Genomic DNA, 17895 nt, shown 5'->3' on the forward strand with positions numbered 1-17895 from the left:
AACTGCGATCCGGATAGCCCAAACAGTATTTGCAGAGTGTGCGACTGGGGTTATGCTGGACACACTGCATATTGTGATCAGGGCGAAACGAGTTGGACGTCATAAAGTCGGTAGCTCTGCAGTATTAACTAAGAAATAGAAAGGGTAGCCTGTGAGAAAGCAGCGCTCTAATGAAAACTGGGAGCTACCTGTCTGCTTGGTTACCTAAACCCAATTTCTGTAGTACTGGTTAGCTCCTCTCCTGAAATGAGTATAATTACAAGGGTCAGGTTGACAAAGTAGGCGCCAATTGCACAGTGTACCTGATGTACCGGCGAATTACTGATCATGCTTGCTCAGGAACCACTTCCGAAGTTCGGTCGCTTATTAGCCCACACTGACTGTAGCTTACAGGAGAGCGTACTGATTTCAGCAGGCACAGATGGCAGAGTATTATGGCGGTGCCTTTTTTTTTTCTCTGCATATCTCCTTCTTGCCATACGCCGCATTGACAGGCCGATCCTGGTTACAAATTGAGGCAGGCCGTGTTTGAATCCCCTCGGATCAGAACACTGCGATTGCGTGCAATGCTATCAAAGGGGTAAAGTAGAGAGAAGCGGTATATAATGTTATTCCTGCCTCATTAGCAAGATGTGAGAAGGGAGAATACCAGATAATCACGAGGTCCACGCGTTTAGTTCATCTGTACGCACGTGGCTAGCGTTTCGCAAGAGCCTTCATCAGAGTGAGCATGTACCCACACCAGTACTGAAGAGTACCGGCCATGGCGATTCTACTAGCAGCCGAGTCGGGTCATTTCATTTCTGGCGCCTGATTAATATGTTCTCGACCCGCGCAGACTATTAACGATTCGAATTTGAATAATGGCAGTTCTTAAAGCAGTATTATTTCTTTCCCTGCCCGAAACTTAAAGGTGTGAAGCTTGCGTTACCTTCTTTTTTGCTAGCTTGTTTCCTTATTCGTCCATCTTTTACGACATGCAGAGCCTTTTTATAACACAGCGACATTACAAATTTCTTTTGCTTCGAGGTCGTAATGTATAATCACGTCATGCGTTATTTTAACGACTCTACAACGTTGTTAAAGCGCGTGGTGTAACCGCCAAGAGGCTTTGCAATAAAGAAAACACCTCAGGAGGAAAATGTCCTTAGCATCGAGACAGCAGCAAGCAACACTTTTTGAGAACGGAGACATTAATTACAGTTGCAGGGTCTGCCTTCTTACATGCCATTACCATGTTCAGCGCGGCGATTACGCACGAAAAATATTGCTTTCAAGCTCATGCCAGCTTTCTACCTTTCACTGTAATGTTTTTTTAAAAATGTAATTTGTCAAGCTGTACCTTACGTGTCATGGTTACAGATGGGGCACGCGAAGGAAATAATTCCAGTATGCGCGTTTTTAATCAAGGTTTTACGAATTGGAAAAACAGCGCAATCAAAGACGAGACACAAGAGAAGGACAAAACACCAGCGCTGTGGTTGTGCGGTATCTTTCTCTCATGCTTATTTTGTGTTTTTACTCGTGCCATTTCATATATATGCTGCCTTGCCTGTAGCAATAAACCATTTGGTTGTTAGTCAGTGCTGGTGTTTTGTCCTTCTCTTGTGTCTCGTCTTTGATTGCGCTGTTTTTCCAATTCGTAAAACATGTACCAACCAGCCCGTATTTGCCCTCTTCTGTTAATCAAGGTTTTTAACAAAGCGCGCGGAGGAGCTTCGTTGGGCGTTGTGCAACCCGCGATCCCGACATTCTTAGCGCTAAAATTAGTTTGCTAAAATTCACGATAGCTTAAAACATCGGTTGTCATACGTCAGGTCTCAGCCAGGGGAATTATTTCTACGCAGTCCAGATTTCGAAGTCTATCTTCCTAAAACTGGTCAATGTTGTTGGGGCTATGACAGAATCCATGAGGTCAAATAATGGCACAAAAAATCTGTCGGCTTCTTGCCATATTCTACAAAAGAACAGTGGCACGTTCTGCTGCGCACAGACTAAGGTATACCACTGTTTAAATGGTTTCTGTGAACGCTAACATCTTGTTTAAACAAACACTGGTGAGCGGAAATAGCGCAAAAAAAAGATAAAAAAGTACTCCTTGCCTCTAGTGGAACGTCTGTCTTCATATTGTATTCGTTTTTATTCCACCCTTTGTTGTCTTTTTGCTTGCTCGAACTCCAATATGAAGTGCGGAACAACAACGCACAACGTAGCAGCGTAGCGCTCGTAGCATACTGGCACAATGGGCCCCTAATGGCATTAGTTTTGGAGATGATAATTGGTTGTTAGCCCATGTAGGTTCACCCCATTTATTTTTATAGCACCTATGGCACAATTAACGGTAGAAAGGCTATGATGGACTCAAATCTGCGGAAGAAGTGGAATTAGACGCTCATCATAAATTGCTACCAAGCAATACAGTGAAATCACAGTCGATAAAATTCTTTTCGGCTGTTTTGCTTTCAAGCTTAGAATAAAGCAGTGCATATTGTTGTCATGACTTTGTTTTTTGTACTTTGAATTTTTATAGATTAGTGGCCTTATTTGCAATATTTTACTGGCATAATTTTTTGCTATCTTAACATGCACTTTTTTGATATGATAAGCTGTTATCACTTTCTCTCTACGGATGGGTTTAAAGACTGGAAAAGATTAAAGAGGCATGGAATTCTCTTAGTAGTTGTTCTTGACCACCTGTTCTTCCAAGTCCGGAAATGTGTTCGAACCTATCTGATAATGCTTGGTTATCTGGAAAGGTCATTCCAGTTAAGTTTTGAACTAGACTAGTTTAGTCCGTCATGCCTGCACGCTTTCCCTGTCTCTCTCCGCAGAAAGGTTTCCAAGGCGACAGCGCTTCTTTTCCCTCTGTTGGGCATCACTCACCTCTTCTTCTGCATCAACCCTCGGGACGACGCCCACTTCGAGAGCGCCTACGTCATCTGCAACGCCCTTCTGCAGTCGTCGCAGGTAAGTGGGCTTGCTCCAGTTGTGACTAACCTACCGTAATTGCGCCAGAGTGGCGCTATGCTAGACGACACTGCACTGTGGTTCGCTATGCTGTGCTGTGTAGTTAGTGCTTGAGTGTAGTTAGTGCTTGAGTGTAGTTAGTGCTTCAGTGTAGTTAGTGCTTCAGTGTAGTTAGTGCTTCAGTGTAGTTAGTGCAGTCACTTCTGCCTATCTGATCAGTTTAAATGTTACTAGTTAGACAATCAAGTAGCTTATTGCGATGTACGTTAAAGACTCTGGGCTTTCGGGAGTAATCTGACGTGCTTCATTATAGAGTGGCTCGCAGGATCTTGCTTATCTGGGGCGCACAGAAGCCCATTAATTACTAGCATTCCGTTTCAGATGGCGGAACTTTATTGGTCTGCTTAACTTAGGTTTTAAGCCTAACAAATCCTGATTCCAAATAATTTAGTAGGAAGTTTGTTTCAATGTATTTGTGGGACTTCGGGCCTCTGAAAGCGATCAAACTGCAATTGCGCTTAATTTTAAACAAATAACTGAGTGAGCCCTTGCGCTGTGGTAGCAAGACAAGCATTCCGTCGCAGGGCATGCAACGCTTTGTGGCAGATGTTTGCTTTGTTTACTCACAGCGTATGGTATTAATGGTGCCCTTTGCTAAACCCTGTCTTTTCGGAAGGAATATGTCACAACAAATAACGGCCTGGCCGCTGGAGACATGCGCCCTGTGCTTAGCAAGTTCCCTACTAATGCAGGCTTTAGGCTTAAGTACCCTTAAATACAGAAACAGCCTACAAAAACTAATCATGGAGCCTTTTCGTTCAACTGCTGAATGCTCAAACTTTGGACTTCGCCACTTAAGACCATAAGGAGCCAACAATGCTATTATTCTTGCACAATAACGCGACAACACATTTTGAACACGAACAGTAACGACTAATGCATTGAATTTGCGCCTTTTCTGGTTTCACCCGTTTATAGGACTCTTATTTTATTATTTGTCTCAGCAAAACTTAGTGCGCTATCATGTAACTTACCATTTTCGCATACATAACTGACTCAATTTTTTTTATTCCCTCTCAGCGTTCTGTTGATTGCTCTCTCTGCAAAGTCATTTTGTTGCCGTACGAACACATTCACAAATATTTAAAAGCTTCTGTGGTTGCACTGTAGAATAGAAAGAAATAAAACTCTTCTGTATTAGCTTTCGGGTTTGAGGCACTAACGCATGCGGCAGAAGCGATGGGTACTGCTCTCACCACAACATGGATTTAGTCTCCTGCAGTGCACTTTCCCACAACCTAAACTTAGCAAGGATTTCGACGCGCTTGCTGAGACGCATTAACTTTCGCGTAACCACAAGCTTGCTCTTTTAGACGAAGATGTGGTGTTGAGGGAAGGGGCGCTTTTCACAGGGTTGGGTAAACAAGCTCTCACCGGCGTTTCTATGGAAAAGTTTCCGACCTTTTAAAGTACTTCCGCTCCGCTAGCCTTCCTTCGATGAAAAAGGAGGTTCAGCACAGCATTCATTCTTGCGGGCAGCTAGTTGAAGACAAAGTGCTAAGTTAGTTCTGCGCCATCAGAGAAGGATGTGCAGTCCACATAAAACCGAAGCGTCGCCGTACTTACTTGGAGTTTAGGTTGCGGTCGCCGAAGCTGCAAGTTCGGTTGTCGTGATCTCATTTTATGAAATGGCCGCAGTGATGGCCTAGCGATTTGAATATCCATGTCATTTGCGGGTGGTACTGGGGCTCGGTCCCCAGTGCCGCCATGTATGCACTGGCTTTACAATCGGTACAAGGCTCCCCCTAGCCTGTTGCTCATCTTCTTTGGGGTGAAATTCGAGGGAAAGCGGCTCTTGTGCCATTAACATCAAATAGTCGCCATCATTATATCCGGGGTCCCTAAAACTTTTTCGGGCACCGAAGTAGAAATTTGCACAACGTTGAGGTAACAAAAAGAAAACCCTTAAAGAACAATAAAAAAGTAAAATACCAAAGTAAACTTTCAACACTGTTCGTCAGGACGTGAGCTGTGGCAGCATGTTTAAGGACATCATCATCATCCTCATCATCAGCCTGACAACCCTACAGGGCAAAGGCCTAGCCCATGTCTCTCCTATTAACCCTGTCCTTTGCCAGCTGTGGCCACCGTATCCCCGTAAACTTCTTAATCTCATCCTCCCACCTAACTTTCTGGCGCCCCCTGCTACGCTTGCCTTCTCTTGGAGTCCACTCCGTTACCGTTAAGGACCAGCGGTTATCTTCCCTTCCCGAAGCCCATTTCTTCCTCTTGATTTCGACTAGGATCTCATTTACCAGCCTTTGTTCCCTCACCCACTCTACGTGCTTCCTGCGTCTTAACGTTACACCTATCATTTTTCTTTCCATAGCTCGCTGCGTTGTCCTCTACTTATAAGCTGAATCATTTTCGTTAGCCGCCACTTTCCTGCCCCATAGGTGAGTACCGCTAAGATACAGCTGTCATATACTTTTCTTTTGAGGGATAATGGTAAACTGCCAGTCATGATCTGAGAGAACCTGCCATATGCGCTCCGCACCATTCTTATTCTTCTAGTTATTTTACTCTCATGATCCGGATCAGCGGTCACTACCTGCCCTAAGTAAACGTATTCCCTTACCACTTCTAGCACCTCGCTACCAATTGGGAAGCGCTGCTCCCTTGCTAGACTGTTGAACATTACTTTGGTTTTCTGCATGTTAATTTTTAGCCCCACCGTTCTGCTCTGCCTGTCTAACTCGATGACTGAACACCTAGGCAGAAGCGGCTGTGTGGTTTTATGCAGTCTTAAATGAAAATCTTTGTCTAATCATTCTACGAGCAGAAAGCATTACTTTTCTAATGAAGCGTTGCATTTTTCAAGCATTACTCTGTGTTATAAACTGCTGTTAAACTTGAGCGCGGTGAGACGAGCAGGCTCCTTTTTTTTGCATTCGTACATTTCATAGTGCTTCAAACGCGGCCTTTCACTGCGAGCGAGTATTAGAATGAAACTTGTCGCTTTTTCTGGAAAAGGAAAAAAAAAAGAGCTTTTAATGGAGATGACAGTGTGGGCTCAAGCGCTGCTCAACGTAGAAAATAAGACACCTGTCACTGGTCGCTTCAGGTTCCGCAGATTAGAACTGATTCATTCGTGTGTACACTAATGTGAACTTGGCTTCAAAGGCCGAAAACTTAGCTGCGGCACTGGCAAGCTCTTTGCGTTGCACGTGTTTACATTTATCTGCGTACGTTTTCTTTTCATAGATTGCTTTACATGGCTGCCAGCTGAGTCTATTTTTAATGTGGGGCATTCCTCTCCCCTGTCAGTAGTATGTAAAAATTCAGCAAAATGCTGCACACTGGCGTGCGAACCACAAGGCTCAGGCATGCAACTATGCACCAGTGGTTACGTCACAGACCCTCTCAGCTGTCAGCTAGTTTTTTTTTCTGCTAAGAAATTTTATGCACAAGGCATTGCAACGCTATTTAGCACTGCGAAAATTGATGTTTCGCGAAATAACGTGTAACATTAGCAATGTTAACTGACGTCATCAGCTTAACTTCAAAGAATGAGTGCAGGAAAAATGAACTAATTTGAATGCCATTTAATCGCTGAAAGATCGACCTTAAGAGCATCAGCCTGTCATTTCGCGGCTAGTGCTGATGTGCTGAGATACTTGATAGACACTGCCAACGAAGCCACTGGTGCTCTATCGGTCGTACGCCATTTCCTAGTTTTGTTGCTGTAGTCGCTGTCGGTGTAAACATTTTCACTCCAGTGAAACCAGAAATGGTTCATCTAGCTCTTTTCTGTGGTTTTAAATTTGCTCTTCCTTCCATCCGTATTGTGAACCTTCTCGAGTGTGTGGCTGTACAGCTTCGTTTATAACACCTTTTATTTCCTGCAACAAATTGTTGTAGACGTTTAGTTCAATAAAAGTTAGTACGTTCACTTTCTCACAAAACTGATCCTAAGAGCGAGCGTGTCAGCACGTCAGCGCTGCGTGGCTCGTGGCTATTGGTGATGGTGGTGAAAAACTTTTATTTCATTAAAAGGAAGGTTGACACGGGGACCGGTACTTTCGGGTGAGGCCCTCAGCCCAGGACTCCGACAGCTTCTGCTATCCTGCGGGCCCACGCGATGCGCTGTCACTCAGCCGCTTGCAAATAAAGCGCAGAATATGGGTCGCCTGGTAACCGGCACTGAAGCTCTTCACAGCGTCGATCACAGCGCCGTGGCATGCAGCCTAGCGGGGGAGAAAATCGCTCTTTAGGGGAACCTGTAGTGCTTTTCCAAGCCATTTTCCTGCGCTTATCGGCGTTCGCTGGAGCGCTTTGATGAAGCCACACGTGGCGTGCGGCAGCTAAGTGGATTACGTCGAGAGCACCTAAGCAAGGAATGCTATTAGCAAGGCGTGAGCTTCTAATTGCGCGGAATGTGGCCTCACGTTTTTCGCGACCCAAGCCGATGACGGCAGCAGTTACAAGCGCCCGGTGGGACAACTGCAGCGCCACGTGGGCACTGCAGGTTCCCTATAGCCGGATGAACAGAGAGAGAGAAAAAAAATTATTGAGAAAGTGGTCTTAAAAGTTGCTTGACAATCAGATGGGTGGGGTCTGCATTCTATAGCTCCAGTGGTCCAAGCTGCCTCGCAAACCTGGTCGATGAGCGTTAGTTGATCTTCCAAGGGTACTCTAGTCAGTTCAGCCTCTCAGTGCTGATAGAACACATGTATCATCATTAAAGGCTCATGCTAATTTTGTGAACGTCGCTGCGAATTTGAGCACAAGTGGCGATTGCATGAAGACCCGGAGTTGCGCTGCTGTGAGGCGAAGCGAAAGCTTTAACGTTGAGAGAGTCCTGATGAGTCAGGTCGTGAAGCCGATATGATGAGACAATGGCGCCAGGGCCAGGAAGTGGGCGGCCGCGCAGCAGAAACCGCCTGACAAAAGTGGCAGGCGAACCACGACGGGGCCACTAGAGCATTTGAGTGTCCATGTTTTCGGCTCTCTTTTTTCGGTTAGCGGCAGACTGTCGAAGATGCTTCCACTTTGAGCTGTAGCTGTGCGCTTGACCACCTCATTAATCAGTAACACCATAGTGATAATTGGTATAGTGGGGTTTATCGTCCCAAAGCAACTCAGGCTATGAGGGACGCCGTAGTGAAAGGCTCCGGAAATTTCGACCACCTGGGGTTCTGTAACGTGCACTGACATCGCACAGTACACGGGCCACAAGAATTTCGCCTTCATCGAAATTCGGTCGCCGCGGCCGGGATCGAACTCGCGTCTTTCGGGTCAGCAGCCGAGTGCCGTAACCACTGAGCCACCGCGGCGGGGCAGTAACACCATAGTGAAGCTGGGTAAAGCGACCTGTTGACGCTGAATTTCAAAGCGCCTTTAATGGTCGCTTGGTAATATTTTCTTTTTATCTAAAGATCACTACTCACAATTATAGCCCTATAATGTTCAGTTCCTTAATACAGCCCCTTCTGCTGCAACAACTCATATGCTTGAATTCGTCACCTGTGAGGGAGAGTATCGTCATTTCATCTAAAGAATATTTTTTCGCACCATATTGACTGTTCTCGTTTTTACCATCCAACTCAACCTACTAAAACAGCGCAGTAAAACTGTTCTCGTCTGCTCAGTGACCAAGCCGCGCAGGAAACCAGCAGATGAAAAGTATGCTTGCCTGCAGAACCTCACCCGTATGCAGGTCCATGCCCAGGTTCACGCGGGCATACAGAAATCGAACTAAAGTTTCGTGCTGAAACTGATCATAGTGGCTGACGCACTCTCAGAACGATGTAAATATTGCACTCTACGTCAGGGGAAGCTCAATTACCTCGGTTTTATGAAACGCCAAGCCTTCAGCCAAAGCCAAGCGTCGTTTCATTAAAAGACTAGAATGCTATGGGCGGACTACGCATGTTTCGCCGAGTTTTTTTTGCAGCTACGCTGAATTCCATGCGCGGACTTCACATGAAAATGCGTACATCGACGGCGCTGTGATTGCTTTAGCAAAGCATCTGATTTGTTTTTCTAAACTGAATCTTTCTTATACTACATTTGCAGGTAAGAAGGGAGAGCAAATCGGGGAGTGCTATCTCATGCTTTACTGCACGGCTTTGGTTGTTACCTTTCCGGTTATGTCTAGGACCTCCTTAATTAAACATTATTTCAGCTTCTTTGATTGCACGAAGGCACATTTTTGTTTCTTCGTAATATTTCTAAACAATGAAAATTTTCTGGAGGAGTAACAAGGAAAGCTTTGAATTGGCGAGGAATAGGCGGAAAAAGGCGGTTTTGCAAGGGCAATAAAGAAAGAATGTACAGTTGCTCATTTTTTTTATGCCAGAGGTCTAAGTAACAAGGCACGTTTAAAGCGAGAATTTTCGCTTGTAGCTTTTACTGTATGCACATTACAATCTTCCGTAGTTATCATGTGTAGTGTCGCTAGATGCTGCCAGGCGCTCTCACAGGTTCTGATCATGACCACCTTGAAAACACACATCTTTAGTATCTTATGCACCACCGTACCTGTCGTTAGCTTCTGGTTTTGATTTGTCTTGTTTTCTAGTGTGCTAGTAGATCCTCTCTCAGATGAAAAGAAAAAACGGAGGGGGGGGGGGGGGGGTCATTTTTGTTTTCATTTTGAGGAACGATGATTAAATTGTTTTGTTCTCTGTTTCTGTATTTTTTTTGGTGAGCATTGATTGGCTAAAATCACCGAGCTTTGTTCTTCTATTCTTTCACTCCGCAGACCCACTTCTCTTTTGTCCCTGGCCATGACCCACACTTTTTCACTGAAATTAATGCCCCCTGAGGATTCTGAAAGCTACGGAGTTGCATTGTTGTCCGCGAGGTCACCAGTTGAACATTCGAAGTCAGAGCCCATTTTAGTTGCCGACGAATGGCAGAAGTGCCATTGAGCAGAGATTGTCGTGGTGGCCAGAGGAACCCCAGTAGTAAAAATCAATAGCAGGACGTTACCTGCGGCGTCTTTTATGTCCAAAAATTCAACGTTTGTTCCAAGATTTCTGTTAACTTTCGAGCAAAACTTCCTTCGATTATCGCACTTCTTTCTTGTGGTTGGCTTCACCTGCATAAGAATATTCTTGCAAGGGAGGCAGCTTCCAAGGAGAAAAAGACAGGAGCACAGGAGACGAAGATAGTAGATGGAAAATCAACTATGTGAATAAAAGTGTGCACGCAGCGCTGAAAATATCTAGAGATGACGGAATTTCGAAGCTAATTAGCCTAGCAGATGTTATCTTGCCCTATCTTATCTGATATTTGGGTAGCTATACACCAGACGTTCGTGTTCGGCCTTGCTCCCGTCCGAATTTATTCGGGCAAGGCTCGCAGCTCACTATATGTCATTTGCTGCGAATTTCATGTTGTTGCGCGGTGAACGAACCTGTGTTTTTGTTCTTTAGTTGTCCTAGAACAAAATGGAGCAAAGAAAAAGCCAAGTGGACGCAACCAACGCTACCTTTCACGTCATGTTTATTCGACCCTTCAAAATACAGCGTACAGTGCATGCGTCGCTTGCTCGTTTCACGAGAGATTGAGTCGTACTGCACATACTGAGACCCCAACAGCAAAAAAAAAAAAAAAAAGAGAAAAAGCCACGTCTGAGTGTTGACTTTAGAAATCAATGCCCAGTAGACGTTACTGCAAATATTGCGAACATGTAGTGACGACGTTCACTGCGTCAGCTGGAAAAACGCAGCCCGAAGAAAATTCACCTCCACGGCAGAAAAAATAACTGCAGACACAAACAAGACACAACGCTGGCATAGAGGTTCCAACGAAGTGGCAAGTTCGTCCATGCAGTGATGTTTTTTTTTTTTTTGCCGTCACTAATGCGGCAACTCTTGTTGTTAGGAAGGCTCATTGATTATTTTTAACCTGATGACTAATTACCTAATGAAACTGCGAATGCCTAGCTCATAATCTTACTTGCTCGCTAACCCACTGCAACGTCACTAATCAGCTTAAGGAAGGCCTGTTCAGAAGACTGACTCCATACCGGAATGAATAAATGAGTAAAGAGCTGTTTCAGGTCTCTATGTTCATGACAGAATAAGTGAGCACTGCATCGGTGCTCCTAAATGGTCCGTAACTCGTAAGAAGGTTACGTCTGCATGTGCGTAGAGTCCGCAGTTGGAATAGGTTGCTGTGAGATGAACAATTGCACCATCGTACTTGTTCGCCCTGTGTGCTTGCTCCTAAATTGGCGGCGCGTGCATTGCGTGCATTTAATATGCGTGCATATATGCATATGTACCCGTAGGCGGAGAGAAGCTTCCAGTGTGAACACATTGGAAGGACCTTCAAACGCCTTTTGGTAAAACTGCTTTGACCTGATGCCCTCCCACTATCGACATATAAGTGTCTATTTGTATTGCGTCTTAACTCAGGGCAATAGACATACTTTCTTTGCATGAATATGTAGCAATTGCTACATATTCATGCAAAGAAAGGAATCTGCGTCAGAGAAATAACCTGTATAGAAGACCCCTGGATTAAATAACTTTTCATCTTTAGACTGCCACAAATTAATAAGAACGTATGTTTTAACGAGGCGCCGTCTTGCTTTACGAAAAACAAAACAACAAAAAACAATCTAAAATTGTCTAAATTGGCGCAGTTTTTAATGCTTTAGTTGGACGGGAGAGTTGGTGATAAAGTTTTAAGGCAACAGCGCCATGAGTGTTAATTTTTCGTCATTTCAAGGTTTTTTCATAGTGACTGCAAATCTCTCTTGAAATAAATAATTGACTTACGACTTAATCCACAATTTTTCAGTTTAATGGGAGCATACGGACTGCTTCTAAATAATGAAAATCATCCCCAGCAGAGTTAAGTACCGTATAGGCACTGAACCTCTCAGCGTTTGCCGCTAAAATTGTGTCCAGCGGAGCAAGGCTGTTCCTATGCAGATCGAAGAGCAGTAAGGTATTTACCGGACAATAACATGGCTCATCAGGGTTATGAGGACAAATGAGGTATAGCCAGAGAATACAAAGCTGCTGAGTAAGAATTAACTGGTTTAAAACGACACACAAAGAAAAAAAAACTGCTCTTGATTAAGAAATAAATTCTGCCCGCCGCACACACCATTTCCAGAAATAATTCATCGCAGGAAAAGCTCTATCAAGAATATTTCATGTGCATCCGTTCAAATTTGCTTTTAAATGTCACTGTAGGAGCTTGGGTGAAAAAAATATATACGCAGTTCTCGTCTAAAGTCGCTAAGAAGCATTTCTGACCAATATTTCTGGACCCTAATAGAGTTTAGCAGGGTGGTTTCTTGGGCGAGTTGGTTTACCATATTGAAATATACCTGCGCTTAAAAGACACGGACTGAAAGAAAGAGACACACACACAAAGCGCTGGTGTGTGTGTCTCTTTCTTTCAGTCCGTGTCTTTTAAGCGCAGGTATATTTCAACCTAATAGAGAATTTTAGAAAGTACTCACACAAACAATGATTGAAGTCGAAATACCTGTGTTGTTTCATCGTTGTGCTAACACTAGTTATACAGGGTGTTTCACCTAAGACTTTCTGCAATTTTTAAAAATAAGCCATTTGAATCAGATGGGCGCTTTTTCTGGCATAGCATTATCAGTGGTGTAGTACAGCATAATGCAGCTAAGACGTGCTAACTAGCAGGCTTGTTAACCAATATTTAATAGTTTACTTTTAAACTGTTACCGTTGGACTCCTTAATTATTGAGAGGCATGCAGCCCACTGTAAGTAATGTCCATATCCGTTTTTAGAATTTCGAGAACGGGATTATCCTAGGCGCTGTGGCCCAACAAATTTCGCCTACATCACGACAAAATGCAGCAGGCAAAGCAACCTCTCCAGTGCACGTAACTCGTCGAAATAGCCAAAATTTGTTGGGCCACAGCGCCGAGGATAATCGCGTTCTCGAAACTCTAACAACGGGTATGGACATTACTTACGGTGGGCTACATGCCTCTCAATAATTAAGGAGCCTAACGGTAATATTTTAAAAGTTAACTATAAAATATTGGTTAACAAGCCTGCTAGTTAGCAAGTCTTAGCTGCATTATGATGTACTACACCACTGACAATGCTATGCCAGAAAAAGCGCGCATCTAATTCAAATAGCTTATTTTTAAAAATTGCAGAAAGTCTTAGGTGAAACACCCTGTATATCTGGAGCATGGCGTAAAACACATCCTAATTGTACAGACGACGTGCCCAGCCGATCAAAAGTGCAGCAAGTAAACGACCATATTCGACTTAGTACGCCATGTCTCCAATGTTCACTAACGTTCAAAGAATACTTTTGACATTGGGGTGCGTTGCTGGCAGCTGCTTTGAAGTGTCGGCCCGTAGTAGTTTGTTTGTGAGCAGGTTTGTGTGTGTAGCAGGAGTTTGTGCGCCCACTTATCCCCAGTTGCGTATACTGCTGCGCTGCTTTACGTCACAGCGCCTTCGCTTTTATTTTCTCGAATGACAACCACCGCGGGTGGCAAATAATGGTAACGTAATAAAAAACTTTTGCGCTTTACAAGATAAAGTATTTTGCCTAAGTAGCCCTTGAAATAGAAAAGTTGCAAAACTGCAAAAAACACTTTTAAAATAAAACTCAAGTTTACCGAGAGCCGCACTCCAAGGTTGGAGACTCTGAATGCGTTTTTTGCCTGTGAATGATTTAAGGTATGCTTCCCCCATAAAAAGACTTAAATGGTTAAACAGGAACAAGATTGGATATTGCTTTAAGGCAGACCGCCCGTGCAGGCCTTTTTTTGATTAATGTCTTCAATAAGCACGCGTAAGGTACTGGAGGGGGCATTTAAGCTCCACTTTCGGGGTATGAAGCGATAGCGTTAACGGGCTAATGACCATATATGTGGAATTGGTTAGTCTCTATACTTTACACTTGTAAATCCCAGGCAGTTCTCATACCACACCTGGTGCAGTGGTGCAGCAGTTAGCGATGCGCCACTGCCCTGGCACCTAGGCGGCTGTTTCAAACAGAGCCACCGGTGTGTCTTGTGAGACACAGGTTGCTATTACCGAGTAACATTGCACGACCAATCATTAACTTGACTGCCACCTGCCACGGTGGGCAGTTTGCTCACCATGAGGTGGGCTGGTTGTGATGACGTCAGAAGATCACATGACCAAGGTGGTCCAGCAGCCTTGTAGGTTGCTTCTGTGGGGATTTTTCATGGATTATTCGCTCACTTCCAACGACGCCGACGACAACGGCTTTCGTGCGACACGAGGGCCTTAGCCCTGTCGTGTTAAAATGTACTTAGTGCTCTTATGTAGCAATTAAACTACTGCCGTGTTATTAAAGTAGCAGGCATCATAAGGTATGCTTCTCTACAATTAAGAAAGCTGAGTTTTGCTTGAGAGCACCACGTTTAGGGTGACCTTTGATCTGGTTTACGTACGATATTCGGGATACTGCCTGCCTCACTATTAGGACAGTGTTATTAGAGAAGCCCAAAAATACCGACACATTTAGCGTGAACACTTAAAATTCTTATTGTTTGCACAAAAGCGGCACCTTAGTTCCGCACTTTTTTTTGTTCTCGAAGAATAAAAAAAGTACCGGATGGGACGGACATATTCCGCTCCTATAACTTTTTTCAACAACGAACACAGAGGAAACACCAGAGCTCTTAACCGCCACTTTCATAATTGGATAAGACATTACAGGTATCTCTGCGATCTCTTCATCCCGGGTACAGGGAAGAAAGAGTGGAAGTCGCGTTTTTGGTCTCATTTTTCTTTGTGTGGAAGGGTTAGGAGTAAGGCCTGCGTGACAGCAAGCCACCCGGGTTGTTAACGTCGAGCTTCCCTTCTTTTTCGTGTGCAAGACGACGGCTATCAGCATCTGCAGAGACAAGGGCGGTCTTAGCACGACGAACCGCAGAGCATTATTATATTTCACGCCTCGAAGACGGCACTTTTCAAGGCATGGGGCCCTCTGTCATTTTATCAAAGTTTACGGTCTTCCATCAACGTTGAAAGTTTTGTGAAAGAAACTTAAATAGAATTCAATAGCTAGCGATAGAACGAAAGACCTTCCTACCCATCACTAGCGATACTCTGTCGGATGAGCTACAGCGCTGGCTTGATTGGCCTTTGCACTTTTCCATACATCGCATGGTTTTCACGACACGCCGTATTGGACTTGTTTTGTGAGCAATTATAGAATATTTTTCATCGTATTGCCACGTTACAAGGTGTCGCTGTTGTTTTGATTTATGAATAACATTGTTTTATGCTGTGCATGCTTCTGCAATTAACATGACACTCGTGATCCCAGTGGAATGGAAAGCATTGCAAAGCCTCGGTTTATAACATATGAGGAAGGGGAGCTAGAACACATCAGATACATCACATAACCACTCAGACTTCCTTGTTCTGAAGATAAATAAAAATGGCAACATGCACAGTCTACACTTGAGAAAATAAAGTGAATCTTTTTATTTTCTTTGGTTTCTTCACGTCTTCTGTGTGCCCACAATTTTTTGCATGACCTTTAGTACCTGGTCTCCTGAACCACCCGGTTTATCTTCGATTTGCTGAATACCCTTCAGAAAAATATATTATTTTTTATATTTTTGCTGCCCTATAATTTGATACAAGATGTAACACACTAGGAACATACATTAATAAGGCTTTCGAATGAAGGAAATCATGTTGACTAACGCTGCAACGATGGAAAGCTCAAAGTAAACTAAAGAAAGAGAAGAGCTGAGCTATATTTACTAACGTGATGTGATTTATTTCTAGACTTTTTACACAACGAAGGAACTGTATGGGGGTGAGCACTGCGTTGCAGACGGCTTTGAATCATTCTACCATCTTGCGTGCTTTAACGTGCATCGATGGCTTCAAACTCGTGCATTTTCACGTTTCTGTTATTGTTCCGTCGCATTCATTGCGACTTTCAGTGGCAGCAAGCCACCATACTTTACCTCGCAAAACAACCACAACTCCGGATTGAGTTTTATTCGAGTACTTTCATAAAGGTCTTGTGCGCATGCGCGCGTGAGTGGGTCGATTGACTCGTATGGTTTTTCTTTTATTGAGGTCATGCAGTTCTTAACATCACTTAATTTTTGGTTGTTTCGGATTAAAACTGCTGAAATATATCTGCTGTCCATCAGGAATCCGGAATCCATCATCTGTCCATCATCATTATGCTGTCCATCAGGAATGGTTGTGATATTAATTTATCTCTTTCTCTCTTCTTCTTCAGGGCCTGTCCGTTTCGGTCCTCTACTGCTTCGTCAACTCGGAGGTAAGCGAAAGCCTGTGTCTTTCTTTCTCCGCGTATGAGCAGGATGGGCTGTGAGCTCTTTGTTCGGTAAACAGTGTTCACTGTGATGTTCTCGGATATCAGAATATTCAATGGATTGTCGTGCTTCCAAAGACAACAAACTTCTTTTTCTGTGTGGTTGCTAATGCAGTCGTAGGTTCATGGGCGCGTAACAATTGTTTTATGTGTACATATTAAGCTGTGTCCCACTTAAAGCATAACTATAGTCAGTATAATCTACAATCGCTTAAAGGGCAACTATATACTACGAAAGGGCGGGTTATATGAAGCTTACATCATACAAGATATATGGTATTGATCAGTTCACCGGCACTGGCGGATCATCAGCATCCAACGAGGTGACAGGTTTTAAGCACTTCGTAATGGTCGACGAGAGAGTTGCGAACTTGAGTGACAGTCACGTTTAATAATTTCCGTGCATCTAGTAATAGTAATAGCGCTAGTAATATAGTAATATGTCGCAGTTAGTGAATCGTGCATCTTGTTTCAGCCTCGGTCATGGGCAAGCGTTTTGCTACGCACGCTTTTACTATCTTGGAATGTATCTCCTCATACAAATGAAGCGATAAACTGAGTTTCTTGCTTGTGGCAATAGACAGCCGAGATCGCTCCCGTGAGCAGCCCGCGTAAGTAGACGAGTATTAACGTGATGTCACTGGCACCATTTTGACGTCCAACGCGTAGCTTCAGCGGTGCAAGCCGTAGCAGGCGAAGATAAGCCAATTAGACATGCACCATAGCATTTCGCCGGGCTGCATGCAATCCAAAATGGCGGCTACTGTGCTTTGAGTGCATATCCCATCTTGTATTTTGCGCCACTAACATAGCATTTTTTCTTCGGTTCTTTCTTCTCTGGCTAGAAGAGACACTTAGTAATCATGGATCCGTGCTTGCGCACTCACCGCTCAGCTTACAAAGGGCCTCCAGACGAGTATTAACTGGTGGACTGCATCCACTGTGCCCGGGAAATGCGGAAGCTGATTCAAATGCGCTGCCATGGCCACGGTCGCTTCTCCCGTGACAGGGCAGTAGACAGCTTGAGCTCGTAAACAAAGCTGTAGTGTATCCTGTATCTTACTACGGCCTCGGCGGGTTTTAGCGAGGCTAGTCACGTGCGTCGACTACCCACTTGAAATCTTCTCTTTGCTTTTTTTTTCTGTGTCAGCTGCAGCGAGCGGGAGAAAAAGAGCGCAGAAAGCTAGGAAGCTTAACCAGACGAGTGTCTCGTAAGCCGCACGTCAGGAGTGGTATATCTATAAGACAAAAACAAAGTACAGAGGAGGAAAAGGAAATCTACGACGCACCCAAGGTGCTATAGGCGATTCATCGCTCGCACAGCGGTACCCCTCCTCTCAATAGCTAGCACAAAGCTATAGGTATTTCGAATAAGCCATAAGTGGGTTGTTTATAAACGCGGCATGGCAAAAATATGCTTTTAGTTGCAGCCTGTGTGTACTGAGCCTAGCCGCTATAAACTGATAGTTGATATTAGCAACTACTCGTCTTAGCGTGTGCATTTGCAACCTGTATGACGTCAAAAAAAAAAAATGACGGAAGGTGAAGCACGTGATGTGGCACAG

At 44.1% G+C, this 17895-nt stretch overlaps 1 protein-coding gene across 1 annotated transcript in view; it reads left to right on the forward strand.

Moving 5' to 3' along the window:
* The window catches only part of LOC149341727 (corticotropin-releasing hormone receptor 1-like), a 177014-nt gene that overhangs the window by 142668 nt on the left and 16451 nt on the right, over nt 1-17895 (forward strand). The window contains exons 9-10 of the mRNA XM_089543891.1: nt 2832-2967; nt 16235-16276. Coding sequence (XP_089400017.1) covers nt 2832-2967; nt 16235-16276 — 178 coding nt within the window. The remainder of the gene's footprint in view (nt 1-2831; nt 2968-16234; nt 16277-17895) is intronic.

This window comes from Amblyomma mixtum, chromosome 5 (assembly GCF_055824585.1).
Source record: "Amblyomma mixtum isolate Tamu chromosome 5, ASM5582458v1, whole genome shotgun sequence".
In the NCBI taxonomy this organism is placed as follows: Eukaryota; Metazoa; Arthropoda; class Arachnida; order Ixodida; family Ixodidae; genus Amblyomma; species Amblyomma mixtum.